Source organism: Callospermophilus lateralis, chromosome 1, assembly GCF_048772815.1.
Source record: "Callospermophilus lateralis isolate mCalLat2 chromosome 1, mCalLat2.hap1, whole genome shotgun sequence".
Lineage (NCBI taxonomy): Eukaryota > Metazoa > Chordata > Mammalia > Rodentia > Sciuridae > Callospermophilus > Callospermophilus lateralis.
The window spans coordinates 196,067,562-196,091,347 of record NC_135305.1 but is presented as its reverse complement, the minus strand read 5'-3'; the positions used below and the strand labels follow the sequence as shown (position 1 = coordinate 196,091,347).

Genomic DNA, 23,786 nt, shown 5'->3' with positions numbered 1-23,786 from the left:
CAAAACTCAAAATAAAAGTATGGTTTCTACTGAGAGCTATCCATTTTGCACCACTGTAAGGTAAAAATATCCTAAATTGAACTTTCATATTAAGTTAGGACTATCAGTATTTTCACATCATTTATCACTATCTGAAATTCGTATTGTTTACTTGTTTACTGGCTTTTGTACTGGAATAGGGCAGGGATCTTGCATCTTCTGTTGATACATGGCTGTAATCCCAACACCTAAAACCAAGTGCATTGCACACTCAAAACGTATTGATTGAAGGAACAAATGAACAAGTGTCTGGAAGATAGAGGGAAGTGAAAAATGTATTAAAATCTACGGTAGGTACATGTGACACATGCCTGTAATCGCAACTACTCCAAGTTTGAGGTCAGCCTCGTCAATTTAGCCAGACCGTGTCTCAAACAATCAAAAGAGCTGGGGATGTAGCTTAGTGGTACAGCACTTGTCTAGTACCTGCGAGGTCCCCTTCAGTTCGATCCCCAACACCTAAAAAAAAAAAAGTTCATTGAAAGTAACCAGTTCCAGCCCGCGCGGTGGTGCAGGCCTGTCATCCCAGAGGCTGGGGAGGTTGAAGCAGGAGGATCACGAGTTCAAAGCCAGCCTCAGCAAAAGTGAGGTGCTAAGCAACTCAGTGAGACCCTGTCTCTAAATAAAATACAAAATAGGGCTGCGGATGTGGCTCAGTGGTTGAGTGCCCCTGAGTGCAATCCTTGAAAAAAAAGAAAGGAAGAAAGGAAGAAGGAAGGAAGGAAGAAAAAGAAAGTAACCAGTTCTTGGTCAAAAGCCAGAATCACAAACAATAACCACGTTTGCAAAAGGTTAGGCCTGGGGCGGGAGGGGGCGTGGCGGGAAGGGGGCGTGGCGAGGGCGGAGTCGCGGCGGGGCGGAGTCGGCCGGAAGCGTGGGTGGAAGTCCAGGAAGTGACGCCCCTTGCTACTCGGGGACTTTTACTGGACCCGGCCGAGTCAGACGCAACTGCCGCGGCTCCCGCGATCTTGACTCTGGGCGATGGAGAACGGAGCAGTGTACAGCCCCACCACTGAGGAGGACCCGGGTCCCGCCAGGGGCGCCCGGAGCGGCCTCGCTGCCTACTTCTCCCTGGCCCGGCTCCCTTGGTATCGGCGGGTTCTCAAAGGCTTGCAGCTGGTGAGTGCGCTGCCGGCGGAGGGCGAGCCGGGGCTGGGGACTGGGGGCTGGCCCGTGGGGTCGATGACCTGCGGGCGCGGGAGGCTGCCAGGCGGCCACTGCTCAGTCTGGTTGTTCAGGAAGCAGCCGTTTCCACACCCTGAGTTCCTTCCCTCTCCACCTGGCGGAGGGGGCGTTGCCTTCTGCTTCTCGCTGCTGTCTCCGGGGCCATCCTTCATCCCCAAGTCTCTCTCCATTCGGGCCCGGAATGGTTCCGCGCGCCCAGGAAATGCGTCGTGGGAGACCCAAGTCAGCCACTTCGACGTCTTTCACTTGCCCTCTGTGGTGGCCTTTCTCTCTCCTCCCAGCTGCTACACTCCATGGATACCCCATTTACTTGTGATTAGACTACGTAGTACTGCTTATCTTTCTCTGGTTCCTGTGGTTTTCCTGGTGCTAGACCATGGGGGCAAGTTGAACTTGTTGAACACCGTCGGACGGCACCGCATGTGACACTGAGATGTGTGTGTCTCCAGTAAATTGTCTCCCAGAAGTTGTTATTTATTTATTTAGTACTGGGGAGTGAATGCAGATGCTCTTCTTTACTGCTGAGCTACATCCCTAGACATTTTTACATGTTTTTTGAGACAGGGTCTCGCTAAGTGGCGGAGGCCGATCTCAAACTTGGGATCCCCTTGCCTCAGCCTCTCTAGTTGCTGGAATTAGAGACATTTACCTCCCTGCCAGGCTCCCAGAAATTTTGCACTGACTGGAAAATAATTATTTCTGAACGAGCAATGTGTGTGTTCAAGGTAGGAAATCAAAAGTATATGCAGATAGCAGAACTGGGAGGTGGGATGCTTTGTTTTTCATTGAGTATTTTAGGCAGTTAAAGTGTCATAGATCTATTAGTGAAAATATCAAAGCATCTTTGAAGTTTAAATTATAATTCAGTTAACACTCATATTGAACTCCCCTGTGCTGTTTCAACCACTAATGGCATTATGTTTCCTGCACCAGGACCATTTTGGGAAAAATCAGAATGCTTAGAATGTTTATGGGTTTTGTTTCATTTATTTTTATTTTTAACTGTTCCAAGTAAAAATAACCCCCCTTGGTGGGGGGTTATAACACAGATGACCAGAATTTAAATTCTTAGAACTCAAATGACCTACTTTTGTTGAATAGAAAAACAGCAGTTAGGAAACTGGCAGGGCTTCTTCCCCACCCACCCCCAGCGCCTCTGTGTGTTTGTGTCTTTGTCTCTGTGTGTCTGTCTGTGCCCCTCTCCTTCTTCCTCTGACTGGGGATTGAACCCAGAAGTGCTCTACCACTTAGCTACATTCCTCAGCCCTTTTTATTTTTTATTTTGAGATAGGCTGTTACTATGTTACCTAAGCAGAGTGTGGACTTAAGCATTCTCTTCTGGCACTGCTTTTATAAAGAACCAAAATAAACTATCTGTGGATGATTAGGAAATCACTTGAAGACAAGTGATAATGTTGCTCTATGGAACTCAAGATGTTGTGATCCTGTTTCTCTGGCCTCCCTTTAGGTACTCCCACAGGGCCACTTTTAAGTTCTTACCAGGTATTAGAGGCTCCCTTTTGCCACTGTTCCTTTTCATTAGGTGTTCCTGCTGCCTAGAAGTGCTTCCTCCTGTTCTTTCTCTTATCTGCTCTCATGGGATTTTAAAATATTATCTATGCTTCTCTGCAGTAGAGCATAAATGTTTCTATGTGAATGGAACTCTTCAGAAGAGAATTGATATTCATCTGAAGCATTCTTGCTGCTCAAAAGAAATAATGTATATTAATTTGCTGCCTGTTAAATCTTTTTCATTTGCCTTTAGTTTTCCTTTTTAATCAGAACTGGCAGAGCTAAAGTAGAATTTCTCATTACCTTATTACAGTTTAGTAAACTGTTATCCCATATCTTCAGAATAGAACACAACTTGAAATTTTGCTGGTGGTAGACTTTTTACTTGGATGTGAGAAGAGTAGGTCAGTTTACCTTGAAAGTGTTGTTAGACTATTCTGTTAGTCTAACAGACTGTTCATAAGGAGAAATGAGGAAAGGTAAAAACTAATACCTTTTCATGAATTCATTTATTTGTTTATGGGGAATTTGTAATGTTACAGAATGCTTTCTTTAGTATGGGATTTTAAAAATATTGTTTCATTATTGCCTTTCACTTTGATGGTTGTTTTCTTGTTCTTGCTTTGTCTGTTTCAGTAATGTTTTATTTCTTCATAATTGCAGTGTATTACAGGAGTTACCCAGAAAGTCCCAGGGAAGTTATAGATGGAGTCAGTAGAAATTGTCACCTAGCTGGGGCAGTAGACAAATTCTTCTTTGCTTTTATTCAAACTCTGCCTTTAGATTGTCTTATTTTGATGATTTATTTAAAAAAAAAAAAAAGAGAGAGGAAGAAATGCAGAGCTCCCATAAGGAAACAGTTGTAATGGAGAAACCCATAATCAGAAAAGGAATTACAGTATTTTTAAAAGGAAACTTCAAAATGATGTCCATTTATATATTTGAGTACATTTTTCTGGACCCATAAATCTTATCAGTTTTTGAAAGACCCCAAGAGAGAAAGGAAGCCTGTTCTAAAATTAAAAACTAGACATTGTGTACTTGGGAAATGCTTACATTGGGGTGCTAGGGATGTTGAGTTCAGTTACCTCTGAGATTCTTTGCACATTTAAGATTTCTTCAAATCTCTTGGCCTCCATGGAGTTTTCTGTTACAGAACTGAGCTCTGAAGGGCAGAGGGTGGAGCCTACACACATGTAGGAGGAGATTAGAGATAAAAGAGCATACCTTTTCTAGCTTTTGGAGTCATATAACTAGCTATGTTTGTCATTCAGATATGACCTGAATTTTGTCAAAGGATTGTCCAAAGCATAAGCATCCTCTAACTGCCACACACCCTTCCAGAGATAATTAGAGATTCATTGAAATATCAAGGTGAGGAGTTACTGGAATCTTAAATTTATGCATACATTTGTTCTTATGCTCATATTTTGTGAGTTTTTTATTTTACTTTTTGAGGGAGTTGTTTTTATTTTTTAGGGGAGAATCGACTTTGGCAACCTACTTACTTGCTAATTAGCTGGTGCAGTGACCTAAATATGTATAATTTTCTCTCTTCAACAAGCTCCACATTGTGTCTGTGGTACCAGTTGAACATCCTGATGGCTGCACAGTACTGGGATTATAGTCATTCTTCAGGCAAGCAATTTGTCTTAGGATTCACCAGTAATTTCAGCTTATTAAATTATAATGTTATTCTGTCAGTACCAAGAAGCAAATCACTCACAAGCAATTTCTTATATTGATGTTCTTTTCATTATTTAAATGTGAAAATTGATATGTATTAAATTGGAATACTGTATTTTTACCTCAAGGAAGATCTATAATGTCAGCAATTACTCATTAAGCTTTTGTAAGTAAATATTTCTTAAGGCAAGAGAGACCTGACAGTATTTCTTATTGGAATCTTACAAGGTTTTTAGTAACATGTTTGTTAATTCATAAATTCATAGAATTTTATACATGATGTCTTATGATTAATGAAAAACATTCAAAAGTTCTTTTTAAGCCAGGCCATTGGTACACGCTTTTAATCCCAGTGGCTTGGGGGGTTGAGACAGGAGGATTGTAAGTTCAAAGCCAGCTTCAGCAAAAGCAAAGTGCTAAGCAACTCAGTGAGACCCTGTCTCTAAATAAAATACAAAATAGGGCTGGGGATGTGGCTCAGTGGTGAGTTCAATCCCTGATAATGCCACCCCCTCCCCCCAAAAAAATATTTTAGAAAAAAAATTTTAGTAGACTGTTAAAGATAAATAATAGGGGTTCAAGATAAATGATAGGAGCTGAGGTTGTAGCTCAGTAGTAGAGTGCTTGCCTAGCATGTGTAAAGCCCTGGGTTTGATTCTCAGCACCACATAAAAATAAAAAATAAAATACAGGTATTATATCCATCTATAACTAAAAAAAATTTAAAGATAAATGATAGAGAATTAGTGTTAAACATAATAACAGAGTTTTAAGGAAGATTCAGTTTCAGAAAAGATGGTGAAATTGAAATGGAGATCTAGGGTAGTCATTTTCTGAATGTTTAAATCACCAGAGCTGTGTTAATACCATCTTTTAGTCAGTGAGTGAAACTTCCCAAATGACTAGTCAATTTTTTTTTTTTGATGGGGAGGTACTGGGAATTGAACCCAGGGCTAATTTACCACTGAGCTATATCCCTAGCCCTTTTTATTTTTTATTTAGAGATAGGGTCTCCCTATATTGTTTAGGGCCTACTAAATTGCTGAAGCTGGCTTCAAACTTGCAGTCGTCTTGCCTCAGCCTTCTGAATTGCTAGGATTATTGTTATGTGCCACCACACTTGGCCAATTGTTTTTAATATAAGATTTAATAGCAAAAAAGGAAATATACAAAGCTGGTGGTAGTATCTTCAAAACCCCAGTCTTGCAGGGTTGGGCATATAGCTGCAATGGTAAAGTGCTTGCCTAGCCTACTTGAGGCCACATATTCAATCCCCAGCACTGCAAAAAGCAAAAAACCCAATCTTCTAGAGAAAACCTATGCAAACATACATCATTATAAAATAAACTTTATAGATTTCTTTTTTGCAGGGGAGGCAGTAGGGGACAAGTATAAAGTGAGAGCCAAGGGACCTGGGTTCTTGTCTGTGCCTGGCTAACACAGAAGCTTGGTTTCATCATAAATTTGAGGTTGAGGGACTATATGTTCTCCAGAGGCCCTCCCAACTCTAAAAGCTTGATAATTCCTGTGTTTATATTTGTGTAAAATTTTATCATTAAAAGGAACTACATTGGGCATAATTGTTAGATTCCTAATTTAATATTCACTCAGCATTATGATTTCATGCTATTAGGAGCAAGACTGTATACCATGAAATAGCAATTAAGCCTTTTTACTTATGGGTTATGTTCATCATTAACTACTTTTTTTTTTTTCATCATTAACTTCTTGTCTATATGAGTGATGTTTTCTGTCTTCTAGTTCTTGACAATTGATATTTAATGCTGTTGACCAACCATTTCTTGAAATTATTCCTTCTCTAAACCATTACACTTTCTTCTTCATTTTTTAATATAAAAAGGGACCACTTATTCAAAAAATCAACTAAAAATATGATTGAAATAAAAATAATCCACATCCTAACCCCTCACCCCTCACACTCACAGGCATCACTGTTTGATTAACAGTGTGGAGGATGTTTACTTGCTATGTAAGTTTTCCTAAGTTTTTGTTTTGTTTTGAACATTTCTTGACTTGCTTATCCTGTGCTGTTGCTCTTTTCCTTCCTATTCTTTTTTTTTTTTTTTTTTGGCAGTGCTGTATTCCCTCCTACTCTTTTTTTTTCTTAATTTTTTTTTAGTTGTTGATAGACCTTTATTTTATTCACTTATTTATATGTGGTGCTGAGAATCAAACCCAGTGCCTTACACATGTTAGGCATGTGCTCTACCACTGAGCCACAACTCCAGCCCTCCCTCCTACTCTTGAACTGTCAAGTTCCTTCAGGCCCCACCCAGTGCCCTCCTGTCCTGTCTACTAACCTAAAAAACCAGGCAGGCGTTCCCTGGTTCCTGTAAAGTGTAGTTCTTCCCTGGTGCCTTCATCCATATTCCCTTGCACAGTCATAACACGACCGCACCCAACGTGCCTTCACCATTTTCCTCATCATCCACATCCAGTTAGGTCAGTTGCCTTATTAGCCTTTTGGATTTACCATGCAAATTCTTGCCTTCATGAATCTGTTCTTTTTTATTCTCTAACCTGGAGTATCCTCTTCCTGTTCACAATCTGTGTCACTCAACCTTGGTTTTGAGTCTTTCTCCTGCTATTCTGAACTCACATATAATGAATGCCCAATTATGTCGCATAAAACATTGTTTTCTTATTATTTCTTATACATTGATTTTGTCACTCCATCATTTCATCTTCATGTATATGTTACAGTATTGGATACATAATCCTCATTCACACTTTGTACAGGAAACTGAATAGTGCTATGGTGATTCTAAAGGAAGATTAATGGTAGCAGCTGCCTTAGCCTGCTGAGCTGTTGGCATTACAGGGGTGGGTACACCATCCTGCCTGGCTCCTGCCCCCTTCCCTTTTTTTTTTTTTTTTTTTTACCAAGAGTAGATAAGAACTGTATTTCTATGCTAAATGTAAGATTTTATTATCATGTAGCCTTCACAAATGAGTGGTCCTGATAATCTAATTTTTACAATAAGAATGATTCAAAAGCAACTGTTGGGGCTGGGGCTGGGGCTCAGTGGCAGAGTGCTTACCTAGCATGTGTGAGGCACTAGGTTCAATCCTTAGCACTGCATATAAAAATAAGCAAATAAAGGCATGCTGTCCATCAAATAAATAAATAAATGCAACTATTCTTGAACAATTACTTTTTAGGCTGGTGTCTTCTAATAGTTAACTTTTAAACACCTGAGTCATATTTTGCAAATTTCTCATAAACTTTTTTTTTTTCCTTGTACTAGGGATTGAACCCAAGGGCACTTAACCACTGAGCCACATCCCCAATTCTTTTTTATATATTTTTTTAAACTTAGAGACAGGGTCTTGCTAAGTTGCTGAGGCAGGTTTTGAACTCAAAATCCTCCTGCCTCAGTCTTCCCAGCCACTGAGATTACAGGCATGTGCCACCACTCCCAATTTAAACTCTTAAAACTTGGAAAAAAGTTAACATAGAAGCAAGAATAAAGCAAATAAAACATTAGACATTTAGAATATTGTTATACTATAGACCTGTAAAAATTCATTGTAATTATACATACAGGAGATTAAGGCAATAACATTCATGATGACATGGAATTTACCTTGTGCCATTTGATTTTTTTTTTTTCTTTTGATACTGGGTTTGAGCCCAGGGCCCTTTACCACTGAGCTATATCCTCAGTCTCTTTTTTATTTTTTATTTTGAGACATAGTCTCACTAAATTGCTTAAAGTCTCACTCAGTTTCCCAGGCTGGCCTTGAACTTGCCATTCTCCTGCCTCAGCTTCCCAAATTGCTGGGATTACAGGTGTGTGCCACTTTAAATCCTGTTGTATGATAACTGAGAATGCCTTACTGTCCAAGGAAGTTGTTTGCGATGGGACTATTTCATGCCTTGCTAATTTACAGTAAATTCGAACAATGAGAGCTGTTTGTGTCCTTATATAAGTTCTTTTTAGTTGTGGGGATATATAAATTTTGTATTGCCAGTAAAGGGGGGGGGGATCCTGTAGAGGCTTACATACTAATTTAGGTTGGACCCCTTTTTTTATTTTCGATTTTTATTTTGAAATACTTATACATTCATAAGAAATTACAAAATAAATTTAGAGAGGTCCCATGTACTTGTTTATGTGTGGGTGTGAATGTGTATGGGGGTGTTCTGTGCTATGTTGTCACATGTATAGCTTCCCATAGTCATCAACCTAGTCGAGATGCAAAACTGGTCATCACAGGGCTTCTTCCAGGCTATCCTGTTATAGCCATGCCTTCCCCCTTTTCTTGGCTACCACTAATTTATTCTGCCTCTCGATAATTTTTATTGTTTAAAGAATATTATGTAAATAGTGTGTATAACCTTTTGAGACTAGATTTTTTTTTTTTTACTTTGCATTATTCTCTGGAGATACATCAGGTCATTTTGTATATTGTTTGTTCCTTTTTATTAATATTGGATTTACCACAGTTTAACTATTGACAACATCTGGATTGGTTCTAGTTTGGTGCTATTGTGAATAAAATTGTCATGAAAATTCATGTAGTGGTTTTTGCACAAACAAATTTTCATTTCTCTAGAATAAATCCCAAGAGTACAGTTGCTGGGTTGTAAGAGATTCATGGATAGTTTTTGAAGAAATGGCTAAACTGTTTTTCAGAGTGGCTGCACCATTGACTTCTTTTTAATGAAAATGTAAGATAAGATGTTTATTATGTACTGTGAAGTGTATCTGTTGATTTTTGGTAGCAATCTTATTGCCATTAGTATATCTGGTTGTTTCTGTTGGCCTCACTGAAGTCAGGTGGCATTTCCCTTTAGCCTTTGACTTGGGTGAGCCCAGTCAAATGCTCAACTCTGGTGAGTCTTTTTGATGGTTTTGGCACTCAGAAAGAAACTCCCTCAGCTTCCACAAAACCCACATAAACTGCCCAAATGAACTTCCCTTTACTTTCTTCCCTCCAGTTTCTTGAGGATTGGTCCTGATGTGAGCCCTGAATCCTATCTCGAAAGAATTTCTTCATTACCCTTATTTATTTATTTTTTAAAAAAATTTAGTTGTAGTTGGACACAATGCCTTTATTTATTTGTTTGTTTGGTGCTGAGGATCGAATCCAGCACCTTGCTTATGCTAGGCAAGTACTCAACTGCTGAGCCACAACCCTAGCCCCCTGTCTTATTTTTTGATACTGGGGATTGAACCCAGGGATGCTTAACCTCTGAGCCATATCCCCATCCTTTTTATATTTTGAGACAAGGCCTTGCTTGAGTTGCTTAGGGCCTCACTAAGTTGCTGAGACTGGCTTTGAACTTTCAATCTTCCTGCCTCAGCCTTCCAAGCTGGCTAGGATTATAGGCATGCACTATCAAGCCCAGTTTCACTACCTGTTCAGACTCATATAATTGTTTTCTAAGCATTAAAATATGCACAGTGTGTTCCCTCCAATCTTGAAAATTCTCTTCCTTTTACCTCATCCATTGAATCCCTATCTGGCCACTCTTTCCCAGCCATATTTCTTGACTGCAGTCTCTATTCCACTGCCTTGTCTTCTGTTTACTTCCTAATGTACCATGCTACAACCTAGCTTCTTTATTTGGCTAGACTTCCTAACTGGGATCTCCTTGCTGATGTCACCAGCAACCTTCTGGTACTCATTCTAATGAAGGCGTTTCAGTGTTGTTCTCTCTTGGACTCTAAGTAGCTTTTAGTGCTAATGATTACTGTCTGTGGAAATACTTTTTTCTTGCCTGCTGTCTCTTGGGCTGCTGCTTCTAGTTCTTGTTGGGGTCTTCCCTTTGCAGCTCCCTTAAATCTTGAGATTTCTCAGGGTTCTGCATAAGGCCATCTTCCCTCATCCTGGGTGATCTCATCCTTTCACTTGGCAGCCTCCACATCTTGATCTACATCTGGACCTTTCCTCTGAGTTCCAGATGCATATATCCATTTGCTTCCAAATTATATCTCCACCTAACTCTTACAGACTTCCCCAGTCACAACACATTTAAAAGGAATTCTCTCCAGCACCATTGCCTCTTAAAAAGAAAAATCCTGATTCTTTCTGCAGGGAGGTACCAGAGTGTTAATACCACAAATCCAACAGTGGGAGTGCCATTAAAATCCACCTGCACTTAATTGAGTTGCTGGGTCAGTCAGAATTACTCGTTCTCCATTCACTGTGCCAGGCATTCCAGCCCCACGATCGTTACCCTCAGTCTTATTGAATAAATGTGCCTTTTTAAAAATACTTAGTTTTTAGTTGTACATAAAACCCTTTATTTTATTTATTTTTATGTGGTGCTGAGTATCGAACCCAGAACCTTGCATGTGCTAAGCGAGTGCTCTACTGCTGAGTCACAACTCCAGTCCATAAACGTGCCGTTTTATTTTAATTAAAATAATGTGTACATATGTATTATCTTGTGCCTACTTTTTATACACACACACACACACACACACACTTTTTATTTTTTGGCACTGGGAATCAAACCCAGAGATACTTAACCACTGAGCCACATCCTTAGCCTTTTTAAATATTTTATTTAGAGTTGTTTAGGGCCTCACTAAGTTGCTGAGGCTGGATTTGAACTCTCAATCCTCTCGCCTCAGCCTCCTGAGCTGCTGAGATTACAGGTGTGCACCACTGTGCCTGTCATTTCCTTCACATTATTTGTACTCACCCTGTCTGATAAGGACTTCTATTGCATCCCTCAGTGATTAGCCGCTTTTCTCCATTACTGCTACCTCTGGTCACCATGTTCTCTGATTTCCTACTTCAGCTTCCCTGCTGGATGTCTGCTCCAAGTTTTGCACTAGTTCCAGTCCCTTCTCCATGGAGCTAGCAAGAACCACTGAAAGTACAAACTTGATCATTTTACCCTTTTGCTATAAACCCCATAAAATCCAGATCCCTTAAACTACTTGATAAGGAAACTTATATCTGGTTTCTGCTTATGTCTCTAGTCTCATATAATTTTGTTCTGTCATTTCCTTCTCTCAAACTACACTGTAGTTATGTTGACAGGCTTTCGCAGTTCATTTGGGGTGGTGAGATATGTGTGTGTGTTGGTGGGGGCGGCGCCATGCTTTCTCATCTCTGTGTCTTTATGTAGTGTTCCTCTGCCAGGAACTTCAGTTCCTATCTTTTACCCAGAATTGAACTTATTTTTTCCTGAATCCCTTCCTGTGTGTTTTTATAAAAACAATATCCTGATTTCCTTGTTCTAACATTTAGCTCAGTGTAGTTAATTGCCTGTATTACCTTTAAGACAAGTAGGCCGTAAGTTCTGTATAGATGAGGTTCACTCAGTAATCTTATTTACCATAGTCTCTATAAATACTTGAGTAAACAGATGGTATTTTTTGACTAGCAGTGGGCTCTCTGAAAAACAAGTAGAATGTTTTGCTTTTTTTGTAGTTGCTGTCTCTGCTGGCATTCATCTGTGAAGAAGTTGTATCACAATGCACATTGTGTGGAGGACTTTACTTTTTTGAATTTGTAAGCTGCAGTGCCTTCCTTCTGAGTCTCCTTCTGCTGATTGTGTATTGTACTCCAGTGTATGACAGAGTTGATAACACAAAAGTAAAATCATCGGTAAGTGTGAAAAAATAAAATCCCTGTATTAAGAGCTTAGCTGTTTTGATCTTGGTTTTGTTGTTCAAAGTAGGTGTGCTTTTAAAACTCAGCACCATGAAAAGACACTGTGTGGGGCTGAGGGTGTGGCTCAGTGGTAGAGTGCTTGCCTAGCATGCATGAGGCACTGGGTTTGATCCTCAGAACCACATAAATGTAAAATAAAGATATTGTGTCCACCTAAAACTTAAAAAATAAATATTAAAAAAAAAAAAAAAAAGAAAAGACACTATGCATTATTCCAACTCTCTGTCTCTAAAGCAACTCAATTTTTCCTGCCAAGGGAATGTTAGTGAAAGTGGGATTAGAGGGATTAGAATGACAGTGACAAACATTGCCAGTATTTTATAGTTATTGGTGGTTTAATCTAATTTACAGTAGACTTTTTTTTTTGTACCAGGGATTGAGCCCAGGTGCGCTTAACCATTGAGCCACATCCCCAGCCCTTTTTGTTTTTTATTTGGAGTCAGGGTCTCTAAATTGTTTAGAGCTTCGCTAAGTTGCTGAGGCTGACTTTGAACTCATGATCCTCCTGCCTCAGCTTCCCGAGTCGTTGGGATTATAGGCATGCGCCACCACACCTGGCAGCCTTTTTTTTTTTAAAAAACTAGATTTGTCACTCTTTATTTTCCACATTTCAGAGTGTCACTCATTTGTTTACAGTTATGAATTGTGTGCCTGTTATGTTCCAGACATATGCTAACAGTGGAGCTAGAGTTATGAACTAATTTATTTCTTGAGCTTTTAAATAAAGTAAAATTTTATTTAAAACTGTCATTCTAATGTATAATCCTGTTTATATTTTGCTTTCATTTTATTATGAAGAAAATTGTAAGTGAATTTAAGAATGAGTTTGTAAGGTGGGTGTTGTGGCACACGTCTGTAATCCCAGTGATTTAGGAGGCTGAGGCAGGAGGTTCACAGGTTTGAGGCCAGCTTGGGCAACTTAATGAGAGTCTGTCTCAACATGTAGCTCAGTGGTAGAGCACCCCTGAGTTTAATCTCTAGTACACTAGAGAGGGGGGTGAATTTACTGATTCATTATTCAGAAATTACCCTTACAATAAAATTATAGTGGGAAAGTCTTGTTTTCCAATATTGGAAGTGCTTAACTTTCTAGACACTCTACTAATCCTTTGTTTTTATTTGAGTATAGTTTGTATTTGTGGGATGACAGATGAAATAGTTTACAGAAAGTTCTGAATTTAAGAAAGAAATCATTGATAAATTTATTTCTTCAGTATGTTTGGGTTTGTGAAGAATTGTGCATGTCAGGGTTGAGGTATAAAAGGATATGTATCTCTGAGGATAAAGTTAAAAATTATGGTATATTTTAAATTATTAAGGTCAAGAGATAATGGTGTAAAAAGAAAGCAGCAAGATTCTATTGTTTTAAATTAATGAGAAGCAAGCACAGGGTTATGTATTGGTTATCTTAAGATATTTACCTTTTTTTTTTTCTTTTTTGTTTTGCAGTGCTGGGGTTTTTGTATACCCTTTATATAAAGAAATTTTATGCTTTAGGAATCTGTTACCTTTTTTAAAAAATTTTTTCTCTTTTTGTAGTTGTAGATGGACCACGTGCCTTTATTTTATGTTTATTTTTATGCGGTGCTGAGGATTGAGCCCCGTGCTTACACATGGTAGGCAAGTGTTCTGCCATTGAGCTACAGCCCCAGCCCAGGAATTCATTACCTTTTAAAAAAAAAAATTAAGTTAAAAAATTAGAAAAAGTTGATGTCAAACAGTTAAATATAACTTTGAATCAAGTTTTTGATTAACCCATACTTAACAGTTCTTGGTATGACCAATATATGACTGTTTTATAATCATGTCCAGCAGTTGACGTGCTATGATTTAGAATTCTTCTATTTGATGCTCCATTTTTATGTTGAGGATATTTAGGTTCAGAGTGGTTAAGTAACTGTCTAAAGTTAATACAGCTAGAGTGAAGTGAATTTGAACTCAGGGAAAGCTCTCATGTTGTATATTCTCTCGTGTGATCTAGGCAGAATCCTATTAGAACCAAGGTCCTGATAACTTCAGGGCTGTCATGGCAAATGCCATCACTGTAGGAATCTCTGTATAACAATGGCAACAGACCTACTTTTAAATGAAATACATATTAAGAAAAATTTCGGACAAAACCTTAGGATTTTTGTTAATTGTATTCATTATAATTATTTGTATTAATTATTTTAAAAGTTTTTATAGTTGTAGATGGACAGCATGTCTTTATTTTTTCATTTTTATGTGGTGCTAAAGATTGAACCCCCATTCCTCACACATGCTAGGCAAGTTCTCTGCCACTGGGCTTTGGCCCCAGCCCTAATTGTATCTTTTTTTATTTTTTTGGTTGTGGTTGGATTCAATACCTTTATTTTATTTATTTATTTTTATGTGGTGCTGAGGATTGAACCCAGGGCCTTGCACGTGCTAGGCGAGCGCTCTACCGCTGAGCCACAACCCCAGCCCCTAATTGTATTCTTATAATTAAGAATTTTCTTTGAAAATTCTTCCTTTTTACAGAAAAGTATGCCTTTGGAGTGACTATCATATTACCAGTTTTCCTCTCTGTCAAGCACTGTTTTCAGTTGGCAAGTGAGAGCTTTCTTAGGCAGTGCCATAAAGAGCACCTTGCAACCCATGAAGCACCTCATGGTTCTAAGCGGTGTTATGATGAAATATGGAAGCTCTTAGGTGGAAGATAAGCTCATCACACACACTTATTTTGGATTACCCACTTGGAACAGTTAAGGATAATATGTTATTCCAAAAAGCTCCAGTGTCTAAAACACTATTGACATAAATCTAATTAATGATAGATGGTTCTTTTGATTTTTCTCTTTTCCAGAGTGTTACTGAAGTTCTTTGAGAGATGTCATTCTAGCATAGAATACTTTAAAAGGAAGGAATTTTTTTTTCTTCTGGAAATGAAATGAAATTGCAACAAATTCTTTGATTGTGATAATTGTTTTTGAAGGAACTTTCTAATAAAGGATTATTTTGGGGGGACTTTCTGTTAAAAGATTATATTTTGGGGGGAACTTTCTATTAAAAGATTACTGTACTCTTTCAGTATGACCAGTTCAAAGTGTGGGTGGTGTTTTGAATGCCAGGTTTATTGGAAAGTTATAAGTTAGGGTATGTAAATTGGGTCGTGTCAAGAAAAAAGTAAGTCATTCAGGTTTTTGAGAATTAAAATTTAGGAACTTTGTTTTTATGAATCTAATTATGTTGTCTTCCTTATGTGTTTTATATTTATGCATAGGATTTTTACATTACATTGGGAACAGGATGTGTATTTTTGTTGGCATCTATCATTTTTGTTTCTACCCATGACAGAACCTCGGCTGAAATTGCTGCAATTGTAAGTATTTAGTATTTTTTAACTTTGCTTTTTTTTTTTTTTGTTTCCTTAAAAATATAGAAGTTTGAAAAAATACTTGACAGGTTTTACAATATGTGAGAGTAATTTGTCCTTTATTTTTTAATATAATTTTGAATAGAAGATCTAAAATTAAATAAACATGAGAGCCCTAAAAACCTAGAATTTAATTGAGTCTTGTTAAAAAAAATTCCATCTACTCCACATATGAATATATTATGCTAATGGAAGTGGTAAAATTGACTTTATCATATTTTACCTCTCTTTAGTTCTTCAGAAGCGTAAATGAATTGGGGGGCTAAGGCAGGAGGATTGCAAGTCTGAGGTCAGCCTTAGACCCTGTCTCAAAATACAGAATAAAAAAGGACTGGGGGTGTAGCCCAGTGGTAGAGTACTCCTGGGTTAAATTCCTAGTATCACAAAAAATAATCAAAATTAAAATTAAAAAAACCATAACTACATTCCAGATGCTGTTCTAGGTGTAGAAAAACACTCAGGAGAAATGACTTAAAGGTTCAGCCTAATAAACGAAATAGAAAGGGAAACAAATTGTGACAGAATATGTTAAATGAACCAATAGAAGTTTATCTAGACAGTACTCTTCAGTGGACTATGCCTGTACTTAAAATTTTAGCAGGGCTGGGGATGTGGCTCAAGCAGTAGCGCGCTCGCCTGGCATGCATGCGGCCCGGGTTCCATCCTCAGCACCACATACAAACAAAGATGTTGTATCCGCCGATAATTTAAAAAATAAATATTAAAAAAATTCTCTCTCTCTCTCCTCTCTCACTCTCTCACTCTCTCTTTAAAAAAAAAAAAAATTTAGCAAAACTTTCTGAGGAGTACAAGTTAGGAATAGTTTTTGAGGAAATCAGTTACTAGGATTTTAACCTTCACATGTAATTTTTCTTAAAACTAATATGTATAAGAATTCATCTCTGGAAGAGACTACCCAGTTCTTTTCTACCTTCCCTTCTACAGTTACCATCCCCACTCCAAAAGAAAAAAGTACTTGTCCCCAATGTTTCTATGGTACATTGCCCTGAGTTGTAAAACAAGCAAAAAAATAAATAAATAAAAAACCTTTGTGAACAACAAAGGGATGATTGAAAATAAAGATCTAGTTTTTTTTTTTTGTACTGGGTATTGAACCCAGGGATGCTTAACCACTGAACCACATCCCCAGCCCTTTTTTATATTTTATTATTATAATTGTTATAAGACAGGGTCTCACTAAATTGCCTAGGGCTTCTCTAAGTTTCTGAAGCTGGCTTTGAACTTAGGATCCTCCTGCCTCAGCCTTCCAAGCTGCTGGGATTACAGGCAGGTGTCACTGCACCTGGCAAGGTTCAGTTTTTATCTGAAATCATTGGGAGTAGGTTTGTTTAAAGAATTCAGAATATTCTGGATTTTAGAAAGTTAATACTCCTCCTGTACTATGTTACCCTTTAGAGGGCCTAGTACAGCACTCTATAATCCAACATTAGTATTTCTGAAGCAAAATATAAATATTTACAATAAAAGGAGTAAGAAAGACTGTGAATAATCTTATTATGTGTCAATTTTGAGTCAAGTGAAGCATGAAAGCTTTGAGTTTTTGTAGCTTTTGGGGTTTCAGAATTGCAAATCAAGGATCATGGACCTGAATTGGTACCAGTGTTGTGCATGTGAACAACTAATGATGGGATAATAAATCCTCTTGCAAGCCATCTAGTTTCTAGTTAGTACTTTGTTTTTAATGAAATTGAAGTTGCAATTAGTAGTTGTCAGCTAATAGATCATTAAAACCACTTTTTATGACAGAACAGTAGAAAAGGATTTCAAAGAATTGTATGGCTATATCTACCTGTTCATGTGATCATAATTTCTTAGCTCTTTACACCTATAAAAACAAAACAGATAAAATTATTGCTGAACCTTGAGTCATTCTAGCAATTAATAATATCTATCCAAGGATACACAAACCATTTGGAGAGAAAAACCAAAGTTTTAATAGGGTCTTATGGTTAATTTTAGTTTGTATACATATTGTTATTGCAGAGGAGTGTGATAGGGTGATTAATAATATACTTATGAGTATAAAAATATATTATCGGCTGAGGTTGTGGCTCAGCGGTGGAATACTCGCCTAGCAGGTGTGAGGCCCTGGGTTCGATCCTCAGAACCACATAAAAATAAATAAATAAAACAAAGGTATTGTGTCCAACTAAAACTAAAAAATAAATATTTAAAATATATATATATATATAATCATAAAATTCTGTGGGGTAAGTGAAATGAAGTTGAGGAATACTTGAGTTCTAAGGGAATATAAAAAAAGCATGACATAAAATCCTCAGCTGGTTAAAAAAAGTTTATTTTTTATTTAGATAATGCATTAGAATGTTACAGTAGTTAGATTTCACTGGGCATATTTAATAGTGTCTCTTGGTTTAAAAAGTCAGTATTTATAGTAAACTGAAGTTACCTTTTGCAATTATTTTGGGGAGGGGTTACTGAGGATTGAACCCAGGGATGCTTTACTACTGAACTACGTCTCCAGCTCTTTTTGATTTCTTTCAAGGCAGGGTCTGGTTCAGTTAACCAAGACTGGCCTTGAACTTGTGATTCTCCTGCCTCAGCTTCCTAAGTCATTAAGATTATAGGTGTGCGTAGTCACTCCTATAATCTCCTGGCCCTTCTGCAACTATTCAAGTTATGAATAGACTTAAATGAGTGAGAGAGACATTAAAAATAAAAAAGGGAACTCTGTGAACAAAGGAGCTGGCAGATCACTTGTCTGGATTACATAATATAGAGGCCCCTCTGTGGACTAGAGCTTTCTGAGGTGGTCAGAGATAGTTTGACAGACAAGGGGACATCCTTTATGCATTTGAAATATTCAAAAAGTTTCCTAAGCAAGTAAGGGAATAGATGTTATGAAATAAAAATGAAGACTTCAGAGTGAGAAAGACTTGGGATTGAGGGTTGGGTTGGGTTGATAATTTTTTTTTTGTACTGGGAATTGAAAATAGAGGGGCTTAACCATTGAGCTACATCCCCAGCCCTTTTTTTTTTTTTTTTTTTTTTTTGAGACTGGGTCTTGCTAAATTGTTTAGGGCCTCAATAAGTTTTTGAGACTGGCCTCAAACACATGAGTCTCCTGCTTCAGCCTTCTGAGTTGCTGGAATTACAGGCTTGCACCACCATGCCTGGCTTTGATAAATAGATTTAGGTTGAATATGTTGGATATATCCAGGTGAATTAATTTGGAGTTTAATAATTTGCTATATGGTGAAATGGGACAGAATGCATATTCATTTTTTTAAAAAATTTTTTTAGTTATACATGAACACAATGTATTTATTTATTTTTTATTTTTATGTGGTGCTATGGATAGAACCCAGTGCCTCACATGTGTGAAGCATTCAATCTGCACTGAGCCACAACCCCAGCCCAGAATGCATATTCTTCAGAGTGGAGAGGGGTTGAGGATGGTGAGGGTCAGGAGACGGCAACATATAGTTAACAAAATGTTAAGAATTACTGAGGTGGAATGTTAGAGTTGCAGGAGACATTAACCATCACCCAATGCAATTTCTCTTTTCCTTTTAGGCCCCTATTTCCATAAGGGTTTTGCTAGGGAAGAAGCAAAATTTGAGCATGGTCTGACTCTTGACAGAATTCTCAGAATGTTTGATCATATGTTAGAAGAGTACAATGAGGAAGTGATTTTAAGGAAGAGGAAGTAGGTAGTGGCATCATGTGTTGTTGTCATTTTATGATGGGACAATTAACTGGAAGTTAGATAATTTAATCTCATATCTTCAAAATGAAATTTGTTTTAATATTAATTACTTTATCCATTTTTACCTAAGTTGAGTTGTCTACTCACATATTTCCCTAATCATGAATGTGGGTTAGTCTAAACACTGTTAATAATCCTCTATTTTGTATTATTTTATGGGTTCCTCTACTCATCTTAGTTTAATAGATTGTTGCCCCACCCATATACATACATATATAAGACATGCATTTGTATTTTGTGGGACTTTATCTAATAGCTGTTATTCTGGAAATTCTTCTTTTGTAACTTCTTTCCTTTTTTTTTTTTTTTCCTTTTTTTGGTACCTCAGATTGATTGAACCAAGGGCACTTAACCACTGAACCACATCCCCAGCCCTTTTTATGTTTTGTTTAGAGGCTGAGTTACTTAGGCTTTTGCTAAATTGCTGATGCTGGCTTTGAACTCATGATCGTCCTGTCAGCCTCCCAAGCTGCTGGGATTACAGGTGTGCACCACCATGCCTGGATTCTTTCCATTTTTTGTTAGCTTTAAAAAGTTATTTTATCATTAAAAAGTCGTAGGTATAAGAAAAAATTGAAAAAAAAGATTAAAATTGATAAATCATCTTGCTTATATGAAGCACTCTCAGAATCATGTGGGAAATGTGAAATTGTATTCCACAAGTTCTTATTATAACCTTTTCTCCTTTTTTCTCCTCAGGCGTTTGGATTTCTAGCAAGTTTTATGTTTCTGTTTGACTTTGGTGCTATGCTTTTTGAAAAGCTACAGGAGTCCCAGCTGAGAAAACCTGAGAATACCACTCGAGCAGAAGCCCTCACTGAACCCCTTAATGCCTAAAGACTCTGGGGAGCAGGTGTTACACAAGATGGTGACTCTTGGTGGTGATGCCTGAGCTCTGGCAGAAGGTCCTGTAGAATTTGTGTAATTGCTTAAACCACTTCTTTGGAGAATTGGGGGAATAGCAGGAAGGCAGATTTATCAATATTAGGCTGTGTTTTCAGTCACCACAGTCTAGAGTAGAGGGTTTTTTATTTTTAATTGTTAAAAAAAAAAAAAAAAAAAAAAAAAACCTTAAAACTTGTGTTATGGAGTTTGTCTTTTTTTTGAGGAGAAGGACCGTTGTTTAAATCACACAGCTCAACTGAGGATAAATGATTCTGTCCTTCTGTTACAGGGCATTCTCTTATTAGTCTTAGCTTCCAAATTATGCTTTATAGCTGTATAAACAGCATGATTATATTCATTTATTTAGAAATTGTTTCATTCTTAAATTAATTTGCTTAGATATTAATATTTTTATTAGATTATGTTCTGTTAATGGAAATTTAATGTATATTTTAATAGACCAATATTTTAAATGTTGGTCTAGGTTTTTTCTTTACTATGTAATACTTGGCTTTACTCTATCTCACTCAGCCTTAAAATTATATGGTAACATTTTAGGATAATTATTAACTCTTTCTGAGACCTTTGTATAGCTTAATATAAAATATCTGGGAGCTGTTGGTATTTTATGTGTAAAAGCAGCAGCAGCCTCATGTTTAAACTGCACTTTGTTGAGATCAGGTTTAAAAAAAAATGATTGTTATGTAACACAGAAAAATTGAAGAAACTGATATTATACCTAAGGACCAAAGAAAAGAAAGGTAGATTTTTTACTTAGTACAATAATTATAAAAACAGGCTTCAACCACTTCCTATGTATGTGAAGAAGTTAATTTATACTATGGGTTAGAAAAAAGGGTTGTTACCCTGTTGGCATGTGATCATTTCTATTTCATGCAGCTCTGTGGGTCCTTTTAAGATCACTTTGAGCAAGTTTTCTTTTTAAAACCCCAGCCTTTGATTTTTCATCTGTTTGAGATGCTTCCTTTTCTGTCTTATCAGAATGGTCCACATGCTGCTTCATCATCTGACAGAGGTGGGCCTCTTCCTTGTTAGTTTTCTTTAGGTGTGAAAGTGTGTAGCGGGAGCCTTAGGGTCCTCGTTCCCACACTGGCATTGCTCTAGCTTCTTGTAGAAGAAGATATCTTAAGAAAGTGAATGTCCAGGAACTTGACCAGGTGAATACTGTCGATGACGTAAGGGAGTAGTCAAACCATTCTCAAGAGATTTCGGTTCTGATAATTTGAAAGAATTGTCTTTTGCTCGCTGTCTTATAGTCATACACACAGGGCACTTGAGATAGGACTTTGTTGAGATCAGTTCTTTCTGCCCAAGTCATACAGAGTAGACCTTTCTTGTTCTCCACCAGAGACTCCAGTATTAAGGTCATGAACCCAGAAGTCACATCCTTTCATATTTTGGTGGAGGATTCCTAGGCTAGGTTTTCTCTCTACAGCAGTGGAATCATGTTTCCAGTGATTCAGTTAATGACCACATTCTTTTTAGTTTCTCAGCTGCCATTTGAATGTTGTAGATAGGTTTTAATTGCATGCACGTGGCTATTGTGGTTCTCAAAAATTGGTTAGACTGGGCAGATACAGCCTCTGCTCTGTTATAAGGTCAGTTTCTTATTCATCTGTATCCTATTTTAGATGCTAGTGTTAGTGATGATAATACTACTACCTACTTGGGAGATAACGAAATCAATCATGGATTCTGTTTTTATTGGGTATGTCATCTAAAAGAGGAGAAATAGCTGGGTCTTAGGTCCAAGAATGATGACTGATTCAAAGATAAAAAATTTATGGTAGGCAGTTGTAGAATTTCAGATCACACTGTGTACTCTTGTCATTTTAAATGTCATCTGTACCCATATAGAATTCACAGCAAATTGACTGGGCTACCTCAGTTTTACCACCTGTGTTAGTCATCTTTCTGTTACTATAACAAAATACCTGAGAAAATAAACTGAAAAAGAAGAAATGGTTATTTGGGATTACAGTTTTGGAGGTTTCAGTCCATGGTCAGTTGACCCTGTTGCTTTGGGGTCTCTGGTGAGGTAGAACATCGCACTGAGGAATGTATGGTAGAACAAGCTGCTCACCTTATGGCAGCTGGGAAGCAAAAAGGAAAAAAGAGAGCAGCAAAGACAGAAGTCCTATAGTCCTCTTCAAGGGCACCGCCCCCCCCCCCCAATCTCCCATTAAGCCCAACCTCTAAAATTTCCAGCACTTCTTAAATAGTGCCATTCTAGAGAACAAGCCAGCAATGCCTGAGCCTTTGGGGAACATTCTAGGTATAAATTATGGCACCAACCATGCTTTGGGCTTAGTTAGAATTGACACTTCTTCCCAGTTGGCTTCACTCATTCAGCATGTTGGGATTGATTGTAACTCTGCTTATTCTGAAGTTTTACCTCCATTGTTTCATTGGTGCAGAAGTGGGCTGCTTAGTAGGCCACTTAATCTTTTCTTTTTCAGAAAGATAATTTGTTCACTTGTATTTTTGGCCACTCTTAGAATCTTCTTTCACATTATTTTTTTTATGGAACCCATTATTAGTTAGATTCTCTCGCCTGGAAGGAAACGAGTAAAAAGATCATGGTAGTAAATAAGTTCAAGGAGAACTTGGAACCAGAAACTGCTGTTATGTATAGAAAAGGGCAACCTCAGTAAATTCAAATTTAAAATAATTTTATATTAACAGCTATGGCAAATTTGTATTTTATAAAAACTGTTTAAAATGGTTTTTAAGAATTATAAGGGAAAGGTACTTATAGTACAAAAATTTTGTAATTATTAAATTATGCTTTATTTGGGGACTGGGAAATGTATTTTTACATTGTTTATAGCCAATCATTTTTGTATTTGTCAATGTAAATCCTGTGGGTCTTTTTTATCTCTCTCAATGTCAAATTTTATAGTCTTCTTTTTAAATAAATCCATTTAATTAAAATGTTCACACCTTTGTAGTTGTTCATTATAGGAGCATGATAGTTTGTTGAACGGTTTCTCCCTAGTTGTGGGAGTTGGCTCAAACCTTGTTGAGTACCTGTGTAGAATACTAGAGTGTGCACTATCCAGGGGCAAGAGGTGAGGCTAGGAAAGAAGCCAGTCCATTTCCTATACCTGAACTGTTCCTCTTGATGAAAAGTTAAAATACACATTTAAACATTTTTAGGGGTGAAAAGTTATAAAATAGTGTTACAGATTAAATGCCTTTATAGAAGCAAATTTGGGCCCTATATCACATTTCTAGATGTGGCTAACAGTGCTTAAAAAGACAGGCATATGGAGATTCATGCATACCCATGCTTATAGCAGCACAGTTCATAACAGCCAAACTGTGGAAACCAGCTTAGGTGCCCATCAACAGAGAAATGAATAAAGAAAATGTGATCTGTATATATGCCATAGAGTTTTATTCAGTCATAAAGAAAATGAAATTATGTCATTTGCAATAAAATGGATGGAGCTTGAGACCATCATGTTAAATGAAATAATTCCTACTCAGAAGGTCAGGGTTGCATGTTTTCTCTCATATATGGAAACTAAAGAGGAAAAAGGAAAAGAAAGGTGGCAGGTGATCCCATGAAGAGCAAAGGGAGATCAGTAGAATAGGGGAAAGTGACCGGGAAGTGGGAGAAAGGAAGGAAGGGGAAGTGCCGGGACC

At 37.5% G+C, this 23,786-nt stretch overlaps 1 protein-coding gene across 1 annotated transcript; it reads left to right on the top strand.

Annotated features, from left to right (window-relative positions):
• Window positions 1-968: 968 nt before the first annotated feature.
• Cmtm6 (CKLF like MARVEL transmembrane domain containing 6) lies at window positions 969-23,022 on the top strand. The gene is made up of 4 exons (XM_076868798.1): window positions 969-1,158; window positions 11,839-12,015; window positions 15,326-15,424; window positions 19,929-23,022. The coding sequence occupies exons 1-4, from the start codon at window positions 1,021-1,023 to the stop codon at window positions 20,064-20,066; spliced, it is 552 nt and encodes a 183-aa protein (XP_076724913.1). The 5' UTR covers window positions 969-1,020; the 3' UTR covers window positions 20,067-23,022.
• The last annotated feature ends 764 nt before the right edge of the window (window positions 23,023-23,786 follow it).

Excerpts from the sequence above, each read along its gene's own strand:
- Cmtm6 (XM_076868798.1), top strand. The coding sequence starts at position 1,021 with ATGGAGAACGGAGCAGTGTACAGCCCCACCACTGAGGAGGACCCGGGT. Across the intron at positions 1,159-11,838 it reads TTCTCAAAGGCTTGCAGCTG|TTGCTGTCTCTGCTGGCATT; the intron begins GTGAGTGCGCTG and ends CTTTTTTTGTAG. Across the intron at positions 12,016-15,325 it reads ACACAAAAGTAAAATCATCG|GATTTTTACATTACATTGGG; the intron begins GTAAGTGTGAAA and ends ATTTATGCATAG.